Source organism: Emys orbicularis, chromosome 2 (genome assembly GCF_028017835.1).
Source record: "Emys orbicularis isolate rEmyOrb1 chromosome 2, rEmyOrb1.hap1, whole genome shotgun sequence".
Classification (NCBI taxonomy): domain Eukaryota; kingdom Metazoa; phylum Chordata; order Testudines; family Emydidae; genus Emys; species Emys orbicularis.
The window spans coordinates 82,203,210-82,220,771 of NC_088684.1; the positions used below are offsets into that span (position 1 = coordinate 82,203,210).

General features: G+C 41.3%; 1 protein-coding gene across 1 annotated transcript in view; it reads left to right on the top strand.

The window, feature by feature from the left end:
• Window positions 1-1,857: 1,857 nt before the first annotated feature.
• Window positions 1,858-17,562, top strand: part of NPC1 (NPC intracellular cholesterol transporter 1) — a 42,757-nt gene continuing 27,052 nt past the window's right edge. The window contains exons 1-6 of the mRNA XM_065398315.1: window positions 1,858-1,914; window positions 7,882-8,004; window positions 9,201-9,307; window positions 10,094-10,269; window positions 11,491-11,658; window positions 12,907-13,156. Of these exons, the coding sequence (XP_065254387.1) occupies window positions 1,858-1,914; window positions 7,882-8,004; window positions 9,201-9,307; window positions 10,094-10,269; window positions 11,491-11,658; window positions 12,907-13,156 (881 nt within the window). The remainder of the gene's footprint in view (window positions 1,915-7,881; window positions 8,005-9,200; window positions 9,308-10,093; window positions 10,270-11,490; window positions 11,659-12,906; window positions 13,157-17,562) is intronic.

Sequence of the window (17,562 nt, forward strand, 5' to 3'; positions counted from 1 at the left end):
GATTAAAGGTACACTGTCAACTTGAAATGTGGTCAGTTTCAAATAAGTTGTAAGTAGTTTCAAGTACTACACCTGCTTTTGACAATTAATGATTTTTTTTTATTATTATCACATTATTTTTTTAAAGCTGTGTATGTTCCGTGCTATACACATACAGAAATCCTACTAATGTCGGAGGATTAAAGAAGACCTTTAGTTTGTATACCTGTAACAGAGACAAGAGTAACGTATTTTATCTTTTTTTTTTTTTTATAACTTTTCTTTTTTAAATACTTAAGATCCAGCCTCCCTTGACATATGTGGAACTTACTTGAGAAATTCCCTGCAACATCTTATCAATGAGAATGAAATAGTTACTTGTGTAAATCCCTTGAACATTGATTGAGGATGGGGAGGAGATGAGCCCTCTTTACCATAATTGTAGCTAGATGGAATAATCATATGATCAGTTTGCTAGTCATTTGTTAATGGTTGAATGTTTTAACAGTGGCTTCGTGCTACTAACTTCAAAAAGGTTTGAGATTTTACTCTCAAATGGTCTTGCAAATTTCTTGTAAGGAATTGACAAGACTTAAAAAAAGGCAGTTTTTTCTTTCTAGTTTCATTGGTTAGGATCTCTCTAATGCAGGTTGTAGTGTAAATATACCCACTCTAAGGGATGGTCTATAATGACCATTACATTGGCATAGCTTCATCTCTCTGGTGTGAAAAATCCACATCCCCGAGAGATGTAGTTAAGCCAACCTGACCCCGTCGTAGACTGTGCTAGGTGGATGGAAGACTTCTTCTGTCAATCAAGATACCACCTGTTGGGGAGGTGGATTATTACAGTGATGGGAGAACCCCTTCCACCTCTGTATTGGGTGTTTACGCTGAAGCGCTACAGCTGCACTGCTGTATTGTCTTAAGGGCAAACATAAGCCTGGTCTACACTAGGAAACTTACTTTGGTATAGCTATGTGTCTCAGGGATGTGAAAAATCCAGTGCTGAGTTGATGGAAGAAGTATCTTCTGTTGACCTAGCTTCCACCTCTTGGGGAGATGGATTACCTACACTGATGGGAGTATCCTCCCATTGGAATATGTAGGGTATTATACAGGAGTGTTACAACTGCAGTGGTAGTGTTGCACTGCTGTAGTGTTTTAGGTGTAGACATGACCATGGCTTAAATGTTACTGTATTCCATTTAAACTTGCTTGGGGTGGGAGAACAGGCTGTTTATGACTAATGTCATGAAAATAGGTACTGGGTTTTTCTGGTCTTTGTGTAATTGTGCTTGATTCTTTAGTAGTGACAACCACCATTTAAGAGAGACAAGGTAGGTGAGGTAATATCTTATCTTGGACCAACTTTTGTTGGTAGAACGGACAAGCTGTGGAGCTTCACAGAGCTCTTCCTCATATCTGGAGAAAGTAACCAGCTAAGACACTCTGGTTATTTTCTCTAGACCTGAGGAAGAGCTCTGTGAAGCTGAAAAGTTTGTCCTTTCTGCCCATAGATGTTGATCCAATAAAAGATATTACCTCATCTACTTTGTCTCATGTCCTGGGACCAACATGATTCAGCAACACTATAATCCACCATTTAAATGATAGATAAAAGTTGTTTTTATTGATTAGAAAAAATACAAGTACTAATTTCTGTATTTGATTCATAATTCTACGTATTAAGTTTTACATATATGTAACACTTGTTACTTTGTACCGTTTTCTGAAAATTGAGATTCCCCCAGTCACACAGTTAATTTATGTTCATTTTGGAGTTAATAGTTTAAATACCACCAGTGTGATTTTTATTATATCAAGCCACGGCTTATTTTCTTTACCGTCTTTGCTTGCTAAATCCGTTTTGGTGCCATGGTCAGCGTGCACTTGGAAATTATCAGAAACATCATGCAAAAATATGATGAGTGGGTAGAATTGAATTGTAAACTCTTTGGGCCAGATCCTGCATTCTTTGTGCACCAAAGTTCCCATTCAATTGGAGCTTTTGGTGTGCAATGAATGGGCCTCTTATCATACATAAATCTCAACTCTGCTCTCTCACATTGTGTAGTATGGCCTTGCCTTTATTTTACTATGCTCCTATACTTGAATCTGGGACCTCCTGTTGCAGTCTCCATGACCTATTATGTATTTTAAGGCTTGTGAATTCACCCAGATAACTTTCCAGCTGAAGATGCATAATGCTCATGGATGCTTGGTTCAATCAGTTGTTGCCTGCATACCATATATGCACACAATCTAACTTATATTCATGAAAAAATATCTTTTGTACTTAACTCTTTTAGTACACTTCACTGTATACTCGTATAGAAGAAGTACAACTAATGAGATGTTGGAATATGAAGCCAGCAAAAAAATACTTGCGACACATGGAGGGAAACTTCTTTGCATCCTTTATCCGTTGACATAAATAAAGATTTGTAAGGATGGAGGTCCTTCAGCTTGTGGGAATTTTCTCCCTTTTGGAAGGATGAAATCTGGATGGGTAGCCAGGTTCATGATCTAGCTGACTAAATTGTTCTAATAAACTCCAACCCCAAATCCAGTGAGCAAGACTTTAATTTTATTTGTATGTATTACTTCTCTCAAATGTGAGTTGGAATTCAGAAACTGATATTTGGTTGGGAAAAAGAGATCAGAGTTTTGTTTGGCTCTCCATCCAATTAACAATGATAGTTAATTAGACTAGTAGCGAAAAGAAACTCAAATACTTCTCACAGCATCCAACCTTCATTCTGATACAGTTGAGAAAATCTGTCCCAATGATGACTGCAATATTAGTAATGTGGAACAAGTAGTAAAGAATATAATAAAAACATCAAGAATGGGTACCAGGATGGCGCAATTAAAAAGGTGGCAACACCATTTCTTTTTAAATCACCACTGAGAAGAAAATTTCTTTATTGCATGGTGAAGTCAGTTCTGCAGAGCTGGTTATAGTCTGGCATCAAAGCATTTGTATAACTACCATATAATGTTGTGTCTACAATGCAGCTTGGGGGTGTAATTCCAAGGTCAGGTAGACATATACACTCACTAGCTCTGCTTGAGCAACGTGCTAGAAATAGTGTGGCCATGGTAGTAAGGTGGCTGCTTGGGCTGTTCAAAATCCTAGGTATGTATGTACACCTTTATCCCGATCTAACGCTGTCCTCGGGAGCCAAAAAATCTTACCGCATTATAGGTGAAACCACGTGATATCGAACTTGCTTTGATCTGCCGGAGTGCGCAGCCCCGCCCCACCGGAGCACTGCTTTACCGCGTTGTATCCGAATTTGTATTGTATCGGGTCACGTTATATCAGGGTAGAGGTGTATTCAGGTGGCCAGGGCTGGATTTACACACAGACACGCACAGACTTCCCCACTCCGCACTGCCAAGCACGCCCAACAAACTACCCAGCACCCCCCACAACCCTCCCCAGAGACCCACTCTCCTGTGCCGTGCCCCGTGGCCGCACTCACTGGCCCTGCTGGGAGGTGACTCTGTCCGCTGGGCTGAGCTGGCAGCGTGGCCGGGGCTGGTCCAGGCTCGACCAGGAGTGGGGCCTGTCCAGGCCAGGCTCCCTCCGGACCCACTTGCCCAGCATGGCCCCCTGATTTGGACTGCTGAGCTCTTCCCCTGCCACGGGGGGTGGGGGGGGGCGCGGGTGCTTCGCCTTCCCTGCTAGCAGGAGCGCACCAGCAGGGCTGCGTGGGGCTGTCTCCCCCTCAGCTGGCCCTGTCCCCTGCCAGGACCTGGGAGCAGCTTTGAATTTTTAGGTGCTCCTAGAACGCCGGCGCCCCTAGGCATGTACCTACTGTGCCTAATTGGAAATCCAGCCCTGCCCTAGACAAAGCTTCAGAGTTTGTTCATGTATATATTCTACTGTTGGTGCGCATGTCCCCAATGTACTCGAGTCTAGATTATTTTGATGAGTAGTATGGTCTATCCAAGGCCGTGATCAAATGTCTTGATGTTTTTGGTCTTTTGGCCTCGAGATGAAAACCTTGTCTTTGCTTCTGGGACCTTGAAGTGAAAATATTCTCTAAGTTATATCTGTTGGGGCTATGCCTTACCCCTTCCATGTCCTTCTGCTTCTAATCAAGGGTGGAGCAACCCCAACTACCCCTCAATTCTTTCTCACCACTTATGTCTACCAGCCTCTTTGCACAGGGTGTGGTCTGTTTGTTTACTGTGTAAATAGGTACTTAATGAATAGTAATTTGCTAGTGTTTCCTTTCTTCCCTTTTTGTAAGGAAACTGCTGGTCTGTTTGCCTGTGAATTACCACTAGTACTGGGATCAGTTGCTTAAGACTGAACACTAATCTCCAGTCTTCAAAAAATTGCCTTTCATGTGAAGCTGTAATGCCTCTAAATGATGGGCATACCTGATGTTTGTCTGGGAGAGGAACACGTTAAAGAGATGGGCCATTTGTAAATCATTTTCTAAGGCCTTGTCTACATTACACAGTTGTCCGCCACGTGGTGTGGTCTGGTCTGGCCTGGCCACAAGGCCAGTTGTTGGAATCTTGAACATAGATTCCAAATGCACTTGACTGTCTCCTGAATTTAAAGAACTTTGAACTTTCCATGAGCTTGTTGAGGGTACATCTTGCAGGTCTCCACCTTTCAACACAGGCATTGTTGTCTGGGCAGATGCAGACAAGATGATCGAATAGTGCCTTCTGGCCTTAAACTCTATGAATCTACACTTAAAGGGTTTATGACAGTTTACAAATCCCCCTCCCCTCTTCCCCCGGCACACAGTTATGGAATCTTTCTCCCTGGGCTCTGAATACTGCCCTCAAGGGGTTAATAGGCTTATCTTTTGAACCTTTGGGTACATGTTCCCTGTTCCTTCTTTCCATTAAAACAGTCTTCTTGGTCATAACATCAGCCAGGAGTGCAGAGGAGGTGCAAACTTCGATCGTAGGGCCTCCGTATATCATTTTTCATAAGGACAGGATGTCATTAAGACCTTACCCAAAATAGTCTTTCATTTACATCAGATTATCCACCTTTTTCTCAAAACCACATGCAGATTTCCTTAGAGTGCTTTCTTTCTGTATAAACAGAACTAAGCCGTTTAGAGCATCCTCTAGATCAGTGGTGGGCAACCTGCGGCCCGTCAGCGTAATCCGCTGGCGGGCCGCAAGACAGTTTGTTTACATTGACTGTCCGCAGGCACAGCTGCCTGCAGTTCCCAGTGGCTGTGGTTCGCTGTTCCCGGCCAATGGGAGCTGCAGGAAGCAGTGTGGACCGCAGGAACGTGTGTGCTGCCACTTCCCGCAGATCCCATTGGCCGGGAATGGTGAACCGCAGCCACTGGGAGCTGCAGGTAGCCGTGCCTGCGGATGGTCAGTGTAAACAAACTGTTTCGTGGCCTGCCAGCGGATTACTCTGACGGGCCGCAGGTTGCCCACCACTGCCCTAGGTCATTCATAGCATATGGATTAAAGTACAGGCTGTTTCAATACACTCTAACTGAATAATGGCTTGTATCAAACTATGAAATTGACTGATTTTTAACCCTGCCTGTAAGAGTCACAGCTCACTTGACTAGGGCACAAGCGGTCTCTGTTGCTTCTTTCAGAAACTTTCCCATTCTGGGTGCTTGTAGAGTAGATATGTGTTCGTACAGTGCTACTCTATTGTGGAAGCATCCAGATTTGACCCTAATTTTGGTAAGGCCGTCCTACAATCACTCAAAAAAGAAGTTGATATTTAACCTACAGTAACTGTGGGTCTTTGAGACCTAATATCCAGATAGATTCCATGATCAACCCCCCTTCCCTGCTATTATGGAGTCTGATAGCCATACAGAACCCAGATACTAAGGAACTGAGGGGAGGTTGGGACTGCCTCACCCTTAATGTCCTTGGCTGGAGACTTGGAGACACTTGGTGTGCAAATGCAGCCCCAAACATACACTGCTGAGCAAAATAATCTAGACTTGATTGCATGCCAACAGTGAAATATATATGGACAACACATCTCAAAGAACCACAATTACTGTAATGTAAGTACAGTTTCTTTCTTCCCTTGACAAATGTCCTATCATTATTTTTTTCATCATCTTTTGGGTGTGTTTCTGTGTCTGTCATCCAATACAGAAATGTTTAGTGTATTGGATGCTGTGGAATCATTTAATGTAATTCTGTGTAGTCCTTAGATGTTATGTTTGGAGACCGTCAGGGGTCCCTTGGATTAGTGAACAAAGTTATTCATGGTTAAGCACAAGACATAGGAGTTTGTCCTTGCAGTATAAGCATGTGATGATTGACAAACACTAGTAAAGGTTGTTTAGAAAACTTCTGCCCCATCTTTATCTGTAAAACTGTCCTATCCAACTTTCAGAACGGAAAAGCTTGCAGAAATATGTACTGAATGTGTGTTTGTGATGTCATTCAAGTGTTGCTTATATTATATATTTGCAAAAATATTTTTGCAAAGGGTTAGAGGCTGTTTAAAATACTTTTTTGGAATAACAGGATGATAGGGTACAGTACTGTACATTGATACATGTGTTGAAATTGCCAGAGTAGATGAACTTTGAATTGTCAATTTAGTTGTTTGATGGTGATAGAAGAGATCAGAAATTCTACAGTTTCAGTTACATACGGTAGAATCCAAAGGACTAGTAAAAAAATTGTATTAATTCATGTAAAAAAAAAAAAAATGAAAGGGAGGAAGAAAGGCATACAGATGTGGTCTTCTGTGCATTTCAGGTTAAGTTTTCCAAAAAGAGGTCCCTTCAACTTTTCTCCCCTTAATATACTGCAATGTAAATTTTGAGCTAGTACCAAGTAAACTTTCTTCATTGCTAGCAGTAAACTTTAAGTGCATTGCTAATAGTGACCTCAAATTCCTTTCTATAGCTAATTAAAAGCAGTACAGCTATAGAAATAGGGGAACGCTGCACTGCTCTTACGTTGGTGACAAACAATCTGCTTAAGCTAGGAGGGGGAGGGGAGTGCTGCTGATGGATAGCACAACTCCCTGAATTTTGCCGTGACCACATGTCTCATTCATCATGTGATGAATGAGACATGCTTGAGAAACTTTTGCATTACATAATCCTTGCTCTTTCTGTAATGTTTATGCTCCGTCTTCTCTGAATTTGTAATTATAGCAAATTACTGATGGCAAACTTGTATTTCAGCTTTCCCATCTTAATAAATCAACTTGTCACATTAATTTGATGCATTTCTGCAGCATACAAATACATTAGATTCAAAATATTCTCTATAGGGTTTATAACAGTAATGGTTACAAACTGCTGTCACCTGTGAGCATTTTAACTCATATGAGCAAGTGCTTTTCCATATTACCCAGCATTTGATTGAAAAGTACTACCCATGTGGGATAGGGAGTTCTCTAGAACCCTTGCATATTATAGCCCTGCCAATGTGATTTCCCACACCTATCCTATCACTGTGTACCAACAGGGTAGTAAATGTGCTTTCCCTGGGAATACAAATGGGCAAGTGTGTGTGTTTAACTAGCTAAGCCAGGAAAATGTGTATGTATTGCTGGAGGAGGAAAGTGATAGTGTGTGTGTGTGAGAGAGAAATTAAACTGATTTTTTTCTTGTCTGCTGATCTTGCTTTAGCTTTTTCTTGTGTGCTATTTAAAAGCTTTCATTGTCTAATATCTACTGAACTGATATGATTCTAGTTTGATAGTACTCTGCTTTTGGTACTATTAAAAGAAAAATGTCTAGATGGAGGCCTTTCTCCTAATATTTACTTTATATTTTCTGTATCCATTCTAAATATTTAAAAATTTTCTGAAAGTCCGTGATTTGAAACATTTGCCATTTTGGTACGAAGTCTCTTGGTTTTAAATAGTTCTTTACCATGCAACTGTCTAACACAACTTCCTCTATTTAGGTACTTTCACAATCATGTGTTTGGTATGGGGAGTGCGGAATGAATCCTGAAGGTAAAAGATATAACTGCAAATATACAGGACTACCAATACCATTACCAAAGGATGGATATGACTTAATGCAGGTATGTTTCTTTTGGACTGTTCTTTTAGAAACTAGAAGGTAAATAGAATATGGGCTGGGATGTGCATAAGACCTAAATATAATTTTCTGCAATAATCTAAGTTCTTGGGCCTTAAAACATGAAATGGCTGCACACATTATGGAACTGAGCAATGGCACCAGTGACTTCACATCTTTGTTTAATAGTGTTTAGGTGAGCCCCCTGATACTTATTACTCTGCATTATGCCTAAAAAAATCGGTGCACACTTTCAAGCATGTCACTGCCTTGTATGATTTAGGTCCTGCCAAATCCATGCCAGTACCTTGTATATCATTGAACTACAATTTCTGAGTTTCTGTAACAAATCTTCAGATTAAACTTTGGTCTCCGGGGTAGATTGTCTACACAGTGCCAAAAAAAAAAACCCAACCCACACCCCATGGCAACGAGTCTCAGAGGCTGGTTCAGTTGACTTGGGCTCATAGGGCTAAAAATATCCATGTAGATGCTCAGATTAGGGTTGGAGCCTAGTTTTTTGAGACTGGGGGAAGGTCTGAGTACCCAGGGCCTGAGCCCAAGTGTCTACACTGCTATTTTTAGCCCCGCAGTCCGAGCCCGAGACAGTTGATCCAGTGTCTGAGACTCGCTGCTGTGGGTTATTTTTGCTGTGTAGACGTAACCCAAGTGTTCAAGGTAATCTGAACAAAATTGCTTTGTATGTATATTTCATGTTTAATGGCTGATGGGGGTAGGCCCAGGACTGTTGGTTCATAAATTTGCCTTTTGGAATCTCTTCTGAGATTTATCATCAAAGTACACTAACAAACTGCAGGAATAAATCATTCCAGTTGGGATGTGTACATACCATCCTGTCTGCTCCTTCAGTACCCTTATGCTATATTTATGTATGGGTGAATTGGTGAGCTAGATAGTGTCCATGCAGTTCTAAAAAGACACACAGTCCCTTGCAGACAAGAAGAAATCTTTTCCCCTCTTCCATAACAAATCATGTTAAGTTCAGTGTCCTGACAACTTTCTAATTAAGATGGTAATGTTATGAATTCTTTGTCACAGAAGCAGAATGACTAGTGTTCTCTTAAGTTACTTTCTACTGACATCTATGTATGAAGTTGTTAAATGCCTTAATCCTACTTTTTCCCCCCACTTGATTATAATTAATGGCTTTGTGACCTTTTTTTTTTTTTTTTATTTAAGGAACTCTGCCCAGGTTTACTCTTCGATAACGTTAGTGTTTGTTGCGATGTTCAGCAGCTTCAGACTTTGAAAAATAACTTGCAGCTGCCTCTGCAGTTTCTCTCCAGGTATGCTGACAAACCGCTTGAAATGATTCGCACTTTTAAATTAGGATATCTCCATTCATTAAGTGGCCCCCTCAAGGATTGAACTCACAACCCTGGGTTTAGCAGGCCAATGCTCAAACCACTGAGCTATCCCTCCCCATTTTATTAATGAATAAAAGCACATTCTGTTAGCTGTTTTTATGAGCTGACAAAAAGAAAATAGTATTTTTGTGACTTAGTGAAATTGGTGTTACTGGGGAAAGCTTGTCAAGAAGAAAACTTCAGGGGAATGGTTGGGAGAAACTTGTATTCGGGCACAGTGGTTCTTTCTATTGTTCACCAAGGGAATGTGGGCTCCCTTTTGTCGTGTCTGGGCCTCACGCAAAGAGCAATCCAGACTTGTTCTACTGTCTATTTAATTTAAACATCACCTTTACAGCTCTCGCCATTTTTGGTGGTAACAGGGCAACTCCCTAAGTTTGTTTCTGAGTTGGTTTTTACTCCTTTCGTCCATCCTCACAACACTGCTGAATTGCAATTAGGAGAGACAACTCTTCTTAGGAGTGACATTTGATTAGGAAAATCTAGAATTATTATGTAATTAGTAGATGCACAACTTAAGCTTAAGTCTTAATAGAGTAGTTTGCAAGACTGAATTACTCATATTTTGAGTCCTCAGTAGTTTTAATTGTAAGAAACATTTACCTTTCCTGGTAAAATGTTTCCTTCAAAGTGAATCTCTTTGTATTTGTGTGTGTACATGTATGAATCAAATCCAATGTTTAACTGGCTTTTTTTCTTCTGCAGATGCCCATCTTGTTTTTATAATTTAATTAACCTGTTCTGTGAGTTGACCTGCAGTCCACATCAAGTTGACTTTTTGAATGTTACAAATACTATACCTTATTATGATCCTGTCAAAAAAGAGAACAAAACCAGCATCACAGAGCTACAGTATTATATTGGAGAGAGTTTTGCCAATGGTAAGCAAACCCAGTTCAGTTACTATGCTACTTGAGTATGGTATATCGTGAATTCCTCATACTCCTCTAGATTTTCAGATAAACACATTGTCTTTTTGACTATAGACTTCTTTCAATAGAGGAACTGGGAGAGAGGGAGTGGAAATTATCCTTTTGATCATTTGACATTTGCTTGTAACTTACCTTAGAATCTCTTTCTTAGCCCAGGCAAGTGCCTAAAACTATAGCAACGGACCCCTTAGAAAAGTTTTATAATAATCTGCTTAAAATATTAACGTGAATGTAGAATTTCAGTTATAGAATGACCACCTCTGGTTTTGCTGAAGTGGTTCTGCATTATTATTATATTATGGTAGTGCCGAAAGGCCCAATCAAGATTGGGTCCCCATTGTGTTAGACACTGTACAACATGTAATAAGAAATAGGCCCTCTTACGAAAATCTAACAAAGTATTGTCATACAAGTCTGAGAGAAACAATGAAGTCTTGCATGAACATATAGTGGCTTCAAGGTTTGGTGTAGCGCTTTCATTTTTGACAGTTGTGGTAGAAAATTGCATTTTGTAAGACAAATATTATTCTTACAGAAGTGTAAAAATTCTAAATTGTACTTGAATGCTTCATTTTCTCTGAAAGGAAACTGTGTGGAGTGCCCTGTTATAATTGCAACTGAGTTAACGTAATTCCAGTTTGTAGTGTGAGCTGTCCAAGGCTTTAGCCCAGTTAAACAGTTAAATTCAATCGACATTACAAATTTGAACCTTACTGTAACTGGGTCTCCTGACTCAGTTTTAATTATAAGGTAGATTTGGCCTCTCAGTCAGCTTCTTATGTTCATGCTATGTACGAGATTATTTGGAATGAAAGGTTGAATAATAAAAATGTACTTCATGTGGTAGTTAAGAGGGCCTCCTGGAACATCCTCCTTCTTTTAGGTACTCAGGGTTGAGTATCCCTAGAAGTTCCTCCATTAAGTACATTAGGATTGATAAAATCAGTTTTCCACCAGTTTGTTCATTCTCTCTCTCACCCCACCCCACCCCCCGGATGTACATTCTGCATCTGCTGTTTAAAGCTTAAGGCATCTTCTGTGAATTTAAAGAACTAAATTTCGACTTGTTTACTTCCAGAATTCAAAATGCAAAATAAACCTTTTAAAAATTGCATTGTTTTGTTTAATAGCATGGACTTTTTTATACTTTCCTAATAACACTTTTTCTAGCCATGTATAATGCCTGCAAAGATGTGGAAGCACCATCAAGTAATGTTAAAGCATTGGGGATACTATGTGGGAAAGATGCTAAAGACTGCAATGCTACCAATTGGATTGAGTACATGTTTAGTAAGAATAATGGACAGACTCCTTTCAGCATCATTCCTATTTTTTCAGGTAAGAAATGGAACTTTTTTCCTTCTGTGTACGGCCTGTGTCCTAAACATAAGTGTTTACATTGTATGCATTGTTGTGGTAGTAAAATCCAATAATGTATTAGAATTAACATGAGAATAGTATATTATGGCAGTATAAACTATATAGTTTTATAATAATACTGAACTAGAGAGGATTTTAATTGTCTTGGCTTCTTGGTGAATGTTAGTGTTGTTGAGAAGCGCCATGTTACACTGAAACAACATAGCAAGGTAGATAATTCTCTCTTTTGATAGTCAGAATTTGCTGTTCTAATCACTATCTTCTAATTGGATCCTTTTATTCAGTAGTAAGAGGTGAGCTGTTTAAAAGGCAAGCAGTTTAAAAATCTCTGCAGTATTTCTTAATAGTTTAGATTTCTGAGTTTACACTTGGAGTGAGAAAAGTGGTTAAAGTTAGTTAACATTTTTAGTGAAGCTGGACCTAACCGTGACCCCTCTCTCTAGTGTAGACAAGTGCTAAAAGTATGTGGGGGAGGGTTTTCCCCTAGTTCATCAGAAACAGGTTGAGAACCACTGGCTTATGCCAACTATTTACCATCGTGAGCCACACATGCAGCTCTCTGTGTTATGTGGGCCGTATATATGCATATATACTACCTGTATGGCCCTGAGAATGTCACGTGGGCCAGAGCTGAGTGCTGATTGGGCCGCAAGTGGTCTGCGGGTTGAGAACCACTAGTGTAGTGTAAGCAATCCTTCCCCTTTATATCTGATTACAAATTTTTCCAAATACGTTGAATTTGCACACTGTAAAATGTTACATGTGTTTTAAGTGTGATTTTGGTGCTAAAAGTAAAGAAAATTAATAGATTTTAATTTATATACTTTTTAAAAAACCACTTCATACAGCTTGCGCTAGAATCACCTCTATATTGCCAAAGTTCACAACTTTTATTGCTAGTTTTATGATGATGGAGACTTTTCTTAAAGCCCCAGCTTCTTTGGTCCTGTGATTATATGAGAATCTCAGCTTTCATATTTTTAAAAGTAAGTTTCTAGTCCTCATGGTTGTGGAGAAAATTCTGAAAATGTGACGCGAGTGCATCCTGAAGGCTCAAAAATCAAATGGCAAATATCTAATGATTTTGGTGGGGCCTGACTTGTGAATTTTGAACATTTGAGGATGACAATACCACTTCTTTAAAAATAAAGAAACACAGAAATGAAATGGGAGTTTCACATTTATAATTAATGTCTCTGGTTTTAGATATTTCTCTCCATGGAATGAGTCCTATGAACAATGCTACCAAAGGGTGTAATGAATCTATGGATGATGTTACAGGACCATGCAGCTGTCAGGACTGTTCCCTTGTTTGTGGTCCCAAGCCTCAGCCCCCTCCACCTCCTGCACCTTGGCTTTTGCTTGGTTTGGATGCTATGTATGTCATCATGTGGATCTCCTACATGGGATTTTTACTTGTATTTTTTGCAGTCATTTTTGGAGTCTGGTGTTACAGGTAAACAGGCAATTTAAAATGCTCAATATTGATGCAAATAAACTCATTTATTTTTTCTGTTAACATGTTCAAAAATTATTTTGCACTCTGGGAAAGTAAGCAGTTTTGTGATAACACTAGTACTGTTTTCATGTACAGTGTGTAGGAATAGCTTGTTAACAATTTAGTGTTACCCATATAGGTATGTTTTAAAAGAATCTTAAATTACATTAGAAATGGAAAAGTCAAAGTTCTCAGTAACTTAGCCATATTTATATGCAGTTGAATATTTTCATGGCCACATTAATTTGTATATCCTTGAACTCTTTTCATTTCCTGACTTTGTGCATTTAAACTTATTAGCATAGTCTATTGCATTTAGTTTTCTTCATTTTTAAGAGCATTGGGGAGAGAGGACATTCCTTGTATTCATTATCACTTTAAATGGCCCACCTGAATTAAGTTTGGAACCTGAAGTGAATGCAGAGAGATGAGTTCACAGCTTTGCTGTTTTGGCTGGGGACCGTTTTCAGCAAGGGTTGGTTAACAGAGCACCAGAACACTAGATTTTTGTTGGACGCAGCTGTTCTCATTGGGATGGTGCATACTTCTAACAGAAAAAGTTGGGAACTGAATTCTTGGGGGGTATAGTAAAATGTTCAGAAAATTGTGGAATTCTGATGCAGTTGTGGCAAAGAGCTGAAAATAGCAGGCTACACAAACTACTTTCATGTTCCTGATTTTTTCACCTGTCCCTGCAAGGGAAAGATCAAAGGCAAGTGGAAGATCTTGTTGTGCATTTCACTGAGAGTTTTACAATCTAATGCATGTAGCAGCAGCTGTTGTGCCAGGCCAGGCAGGGAGAATGTGCAGTTATCTAATCCTATATGTCTTATCCCAAAGGTCTCTGGTAGGCCTGCTGAAGTCCCACAAGATCGCTACTATGCATGTTCACTAACTTGAATTTGAAAATTATTTACACCATCAGTTTATTATCCTTTGCAGAGATTCTTCCTCGTTGAGAACTAGCAAGATGTTAACTTTAGAGTATTTTTCTTCTGTCTTTTGTTTTGGGGGAGCTTAAATCTTACAACTTTCAGCATAAAGTGTGTATACTTTTCATTCTCCCATAATACAAAAATGACTAAAGAAACTTCAACTCAGCCCTCTCCTACTATCTACTGCCTCCCCTCAAAAATAAATAAATCACCTGTGGACTGAGACAAAGCTTTGGAAACTTTTCAAGCGCAAAGAGGAACTTTCTGAAAAGTTACAAGCAAGTAAAAATAAACCTGTGTCCAAGAATTTTTCAAAAAAACTCCCACCGTTGTATCTAGACTATAGAGTAGCACTTCCACCATTGCTAACCAGACCCGGCTCCAGCATTTCTGCTGCCCCAAGCAAAAAAAAAAAAAAAAAAGCCACGATCAGTGGCGGCAGTTCAGCGGCAGGTCCTTCGCTCCTAGAGGGAGTGAGGGACCTGCCACCCCCGAATTGCCGCAGGTGCCGCCCCAAACACCTGCTTGTTAAGCTGGTGCCTGGAGCCGGCCCTGTTGCTAACTAAACTATACTATACCAACAGTGGAAGTGAAAGTCTAGATAACAAGTGGGTACATCTACAGGGAAATAAAAAATCCCTGGCACAGCTGTGGCTGACCCGGTCAGCTGACTCAGACTCTCAGAGCTCAGGCTGTGGGGCTAAAAATTGCAGTGTAGATATTCAGACTTCTGCTGGAGCCTGAGCTCTGGAACCCTGCAAAGGGGGAGGGTCCCAGAGCTCGGCTCCAGCCTGAGCCCAAATGTCCCCCACAGCCTGAAGCTTGCAAGCCTGAGTTAGCTGAGCTGGGCCATCTGCAGTTGTTTGCTTGCTGTGTAGACACACTTAGTGGAGGAAAAACTCTAGAGGCCTGTCTTCACCGGTTGGTTTACACCAAAGGCGGGCAAACTACAGCCTACGGGCCACATCTGGCCTGCGGGACCCTCCTGCCCGGCCCCTGAGCTCCTGGCCCGGGAGGCTCGCCCCCAGCCCCTCCCCTGCTGTCCCCCCTTCCCCACAGCCTCAGCTCGCTCCGCCGCCAGTGCAATGCTCTGGGCGGTGGGGCTGTGAGCTCCTGGGGCAGCGCAGCTGCAGAGCCCAGCCTGACCCGATGCTCTGTGCTGCGCGGTGGCGTGGCTGGCTCCAAGCGGGCAGCGCAGCTGTAGCGCCGCCAGCCACTGGTGCTCCAGGCAGCACGGTAAGGGGGCAGGGAGCGGGGGAGCTGGATAGAGGGCAGGGGAGTTCAGTGGGATGGTCAGGGGGTGGGGGTATGGATAGGAGTCGGGGCAGTCAGAGGGTGTGGAATGGGGGGGTGAATGGGGGCAGGAGTCCGGGGGGGGCAATCAGGAAGGAGAGGGGGTTGGATGGGGCGGCAGGGGGCAGTCGGGACAGGGAGAAGGGGTGGTTGGATGGGGCAGGGGTCCGGGGGGGGGGGGGGGGGCGTTAGGAATGATAGGAGGGGTTGGATGGGGTGGCAGGGGGCAGTTAGGAGTGGGGGTTCTGGGCGCGGTCAGGGGACAGGGAGCGTGTGTGTGTGTGTGTGGGGGGGTAGATGGGGCAGGAGTCCCGGCGGGGGGGGCGGCCCTCGCCCCCTCCCCTAACCGGCCCTCCATACAATTTCTGAAACCCGATGCGGCCCTCAGGCCAAAAAGTTTGCCTGCCCCTGGTTTACACAGTGCTGTGGCAACAGCAGGAGACTTTTGTCTATGCTGGTTTTCCAAAGGCTCAGTAGTGGCAATAATAGAACTCCATGTATAACTTTTGACAAAAGCCCTTGTTGTAGCTGTGGAAGTGTAAATATACAGACGCATAACAATGTGATTCAGTGGGAAGTGTAATAAACAATAACTGCCTTGTGACAAATGGTCATGAGCGTTGATATCATCCCTAAAAAAAAAAAATACTCCAAACACAACTAAAAACAAAAGCTGTTGAACTGATGGTAAACATAGCCCGCTTACTAAGTGTTATCTCACAAATGGCTTGTCTACCCTAGAGAACTGTAACATCTTACAACAGTACAATCAAATCATTGAAACCTGTAGTGCGGTGTGGGCAGGCTAGCCAGTCTGACAAGTGTAAACTTGTTAAGTACATTCACAGGCAGCTCTCTTTGCAAAGCTGGGGCTTGTGAGAATAACCATCTGCAGCAGAAGACCTGTCACCAAGAGGGATGGTGATCCATTAGGTCTGCTAAAGTCTTGGCACATATCTATGGATTATGATCAGTAATCTTAAAGGAACTTTGTATTCGGATAGGATGTGTGTTGCAACACATCTAATGTAGACAAGACCACAAAACACATTAATGCTTGGATCTACACTGGCTACCAGTTGACTTCTGGGTTACAAAGCTCTAAGTATCTTGACTGACAGCTGTGAAAGGATTAAGTGGGTTTTGCTGACTCACTGAAGGCAATTAGAGAGTCAGCAACTCACTAATGGATTTAACTGAATGTGGATGGTGACTGTTCAGTAATGGGTCAGTCCTTCACTGTGGAATTTACATCCTCCTGTGGTTTTCGTGAGCCTGGATTTTGTGACTTTTGGGACATGCCGCAATATTATGTTTCCCCAGTTTGTGTGTATATAAGTGGAGTTCATTTTGGGGTTAGGAAGTCTTTTCAAGGGAGAGCTTTTTAACATTCATACTGTGCTAAGATGATTTTGATAGTCACAAGTGGAAACAAACCTAAATACATTATTTAAACTGAAGACCATGGAAGTAGATGTGGTTCCTGCCCTGCAGAGGTTATCTAACAGGATGAACAACATATGAAGGGTGGATGGCTAAGGTCACAAGGAAATGTATACAATATTTATATATTATGTACACTTGGCTATTTGTTTAGCTTCATATGTATACACTTTTCCTAGCTGTCCCTCAGCTTAGCCATTATGGGTTGGTGGTTTTCTTGCAGGTGTCACATCAGAGTTGGCCCTTCAGAAAGGGGTTTAAAGAAGTTGTGACCATATGGGTCTGTTCAGGGAAGGCCTAAGTAGTAGTGTTGGAGAATAATGCAGAGACGTTTTGGGGGTGGGGGGCGGGAGGGAGGGAGCGTCTGGTCTTTCAGTCTTTACACTTGCATTTTTTAAAAAACTATTGGCAAACTTTTTAGTCTAAAACATTAAACCCTAAATTTCCAGAAATAGTTTATCTTAATGATCTAAGTTTAAGGTGAGTTTAGATATATCATAATTTCCCCTTCGTTTCTAAAAATGACAAATTTAAGATGCATAAAGCTTATAGTGAAATATTGTTGTTTGTGATGATATTGGTTAGAGATGGACCTAAAGTGGAATGCTTGCCAATTCTGACCCAGACTGGATCGCCTGATTCACCTCTATTACTGTATTTTTTGCAATAGTACAATGCTGGAAAACAGTTGTA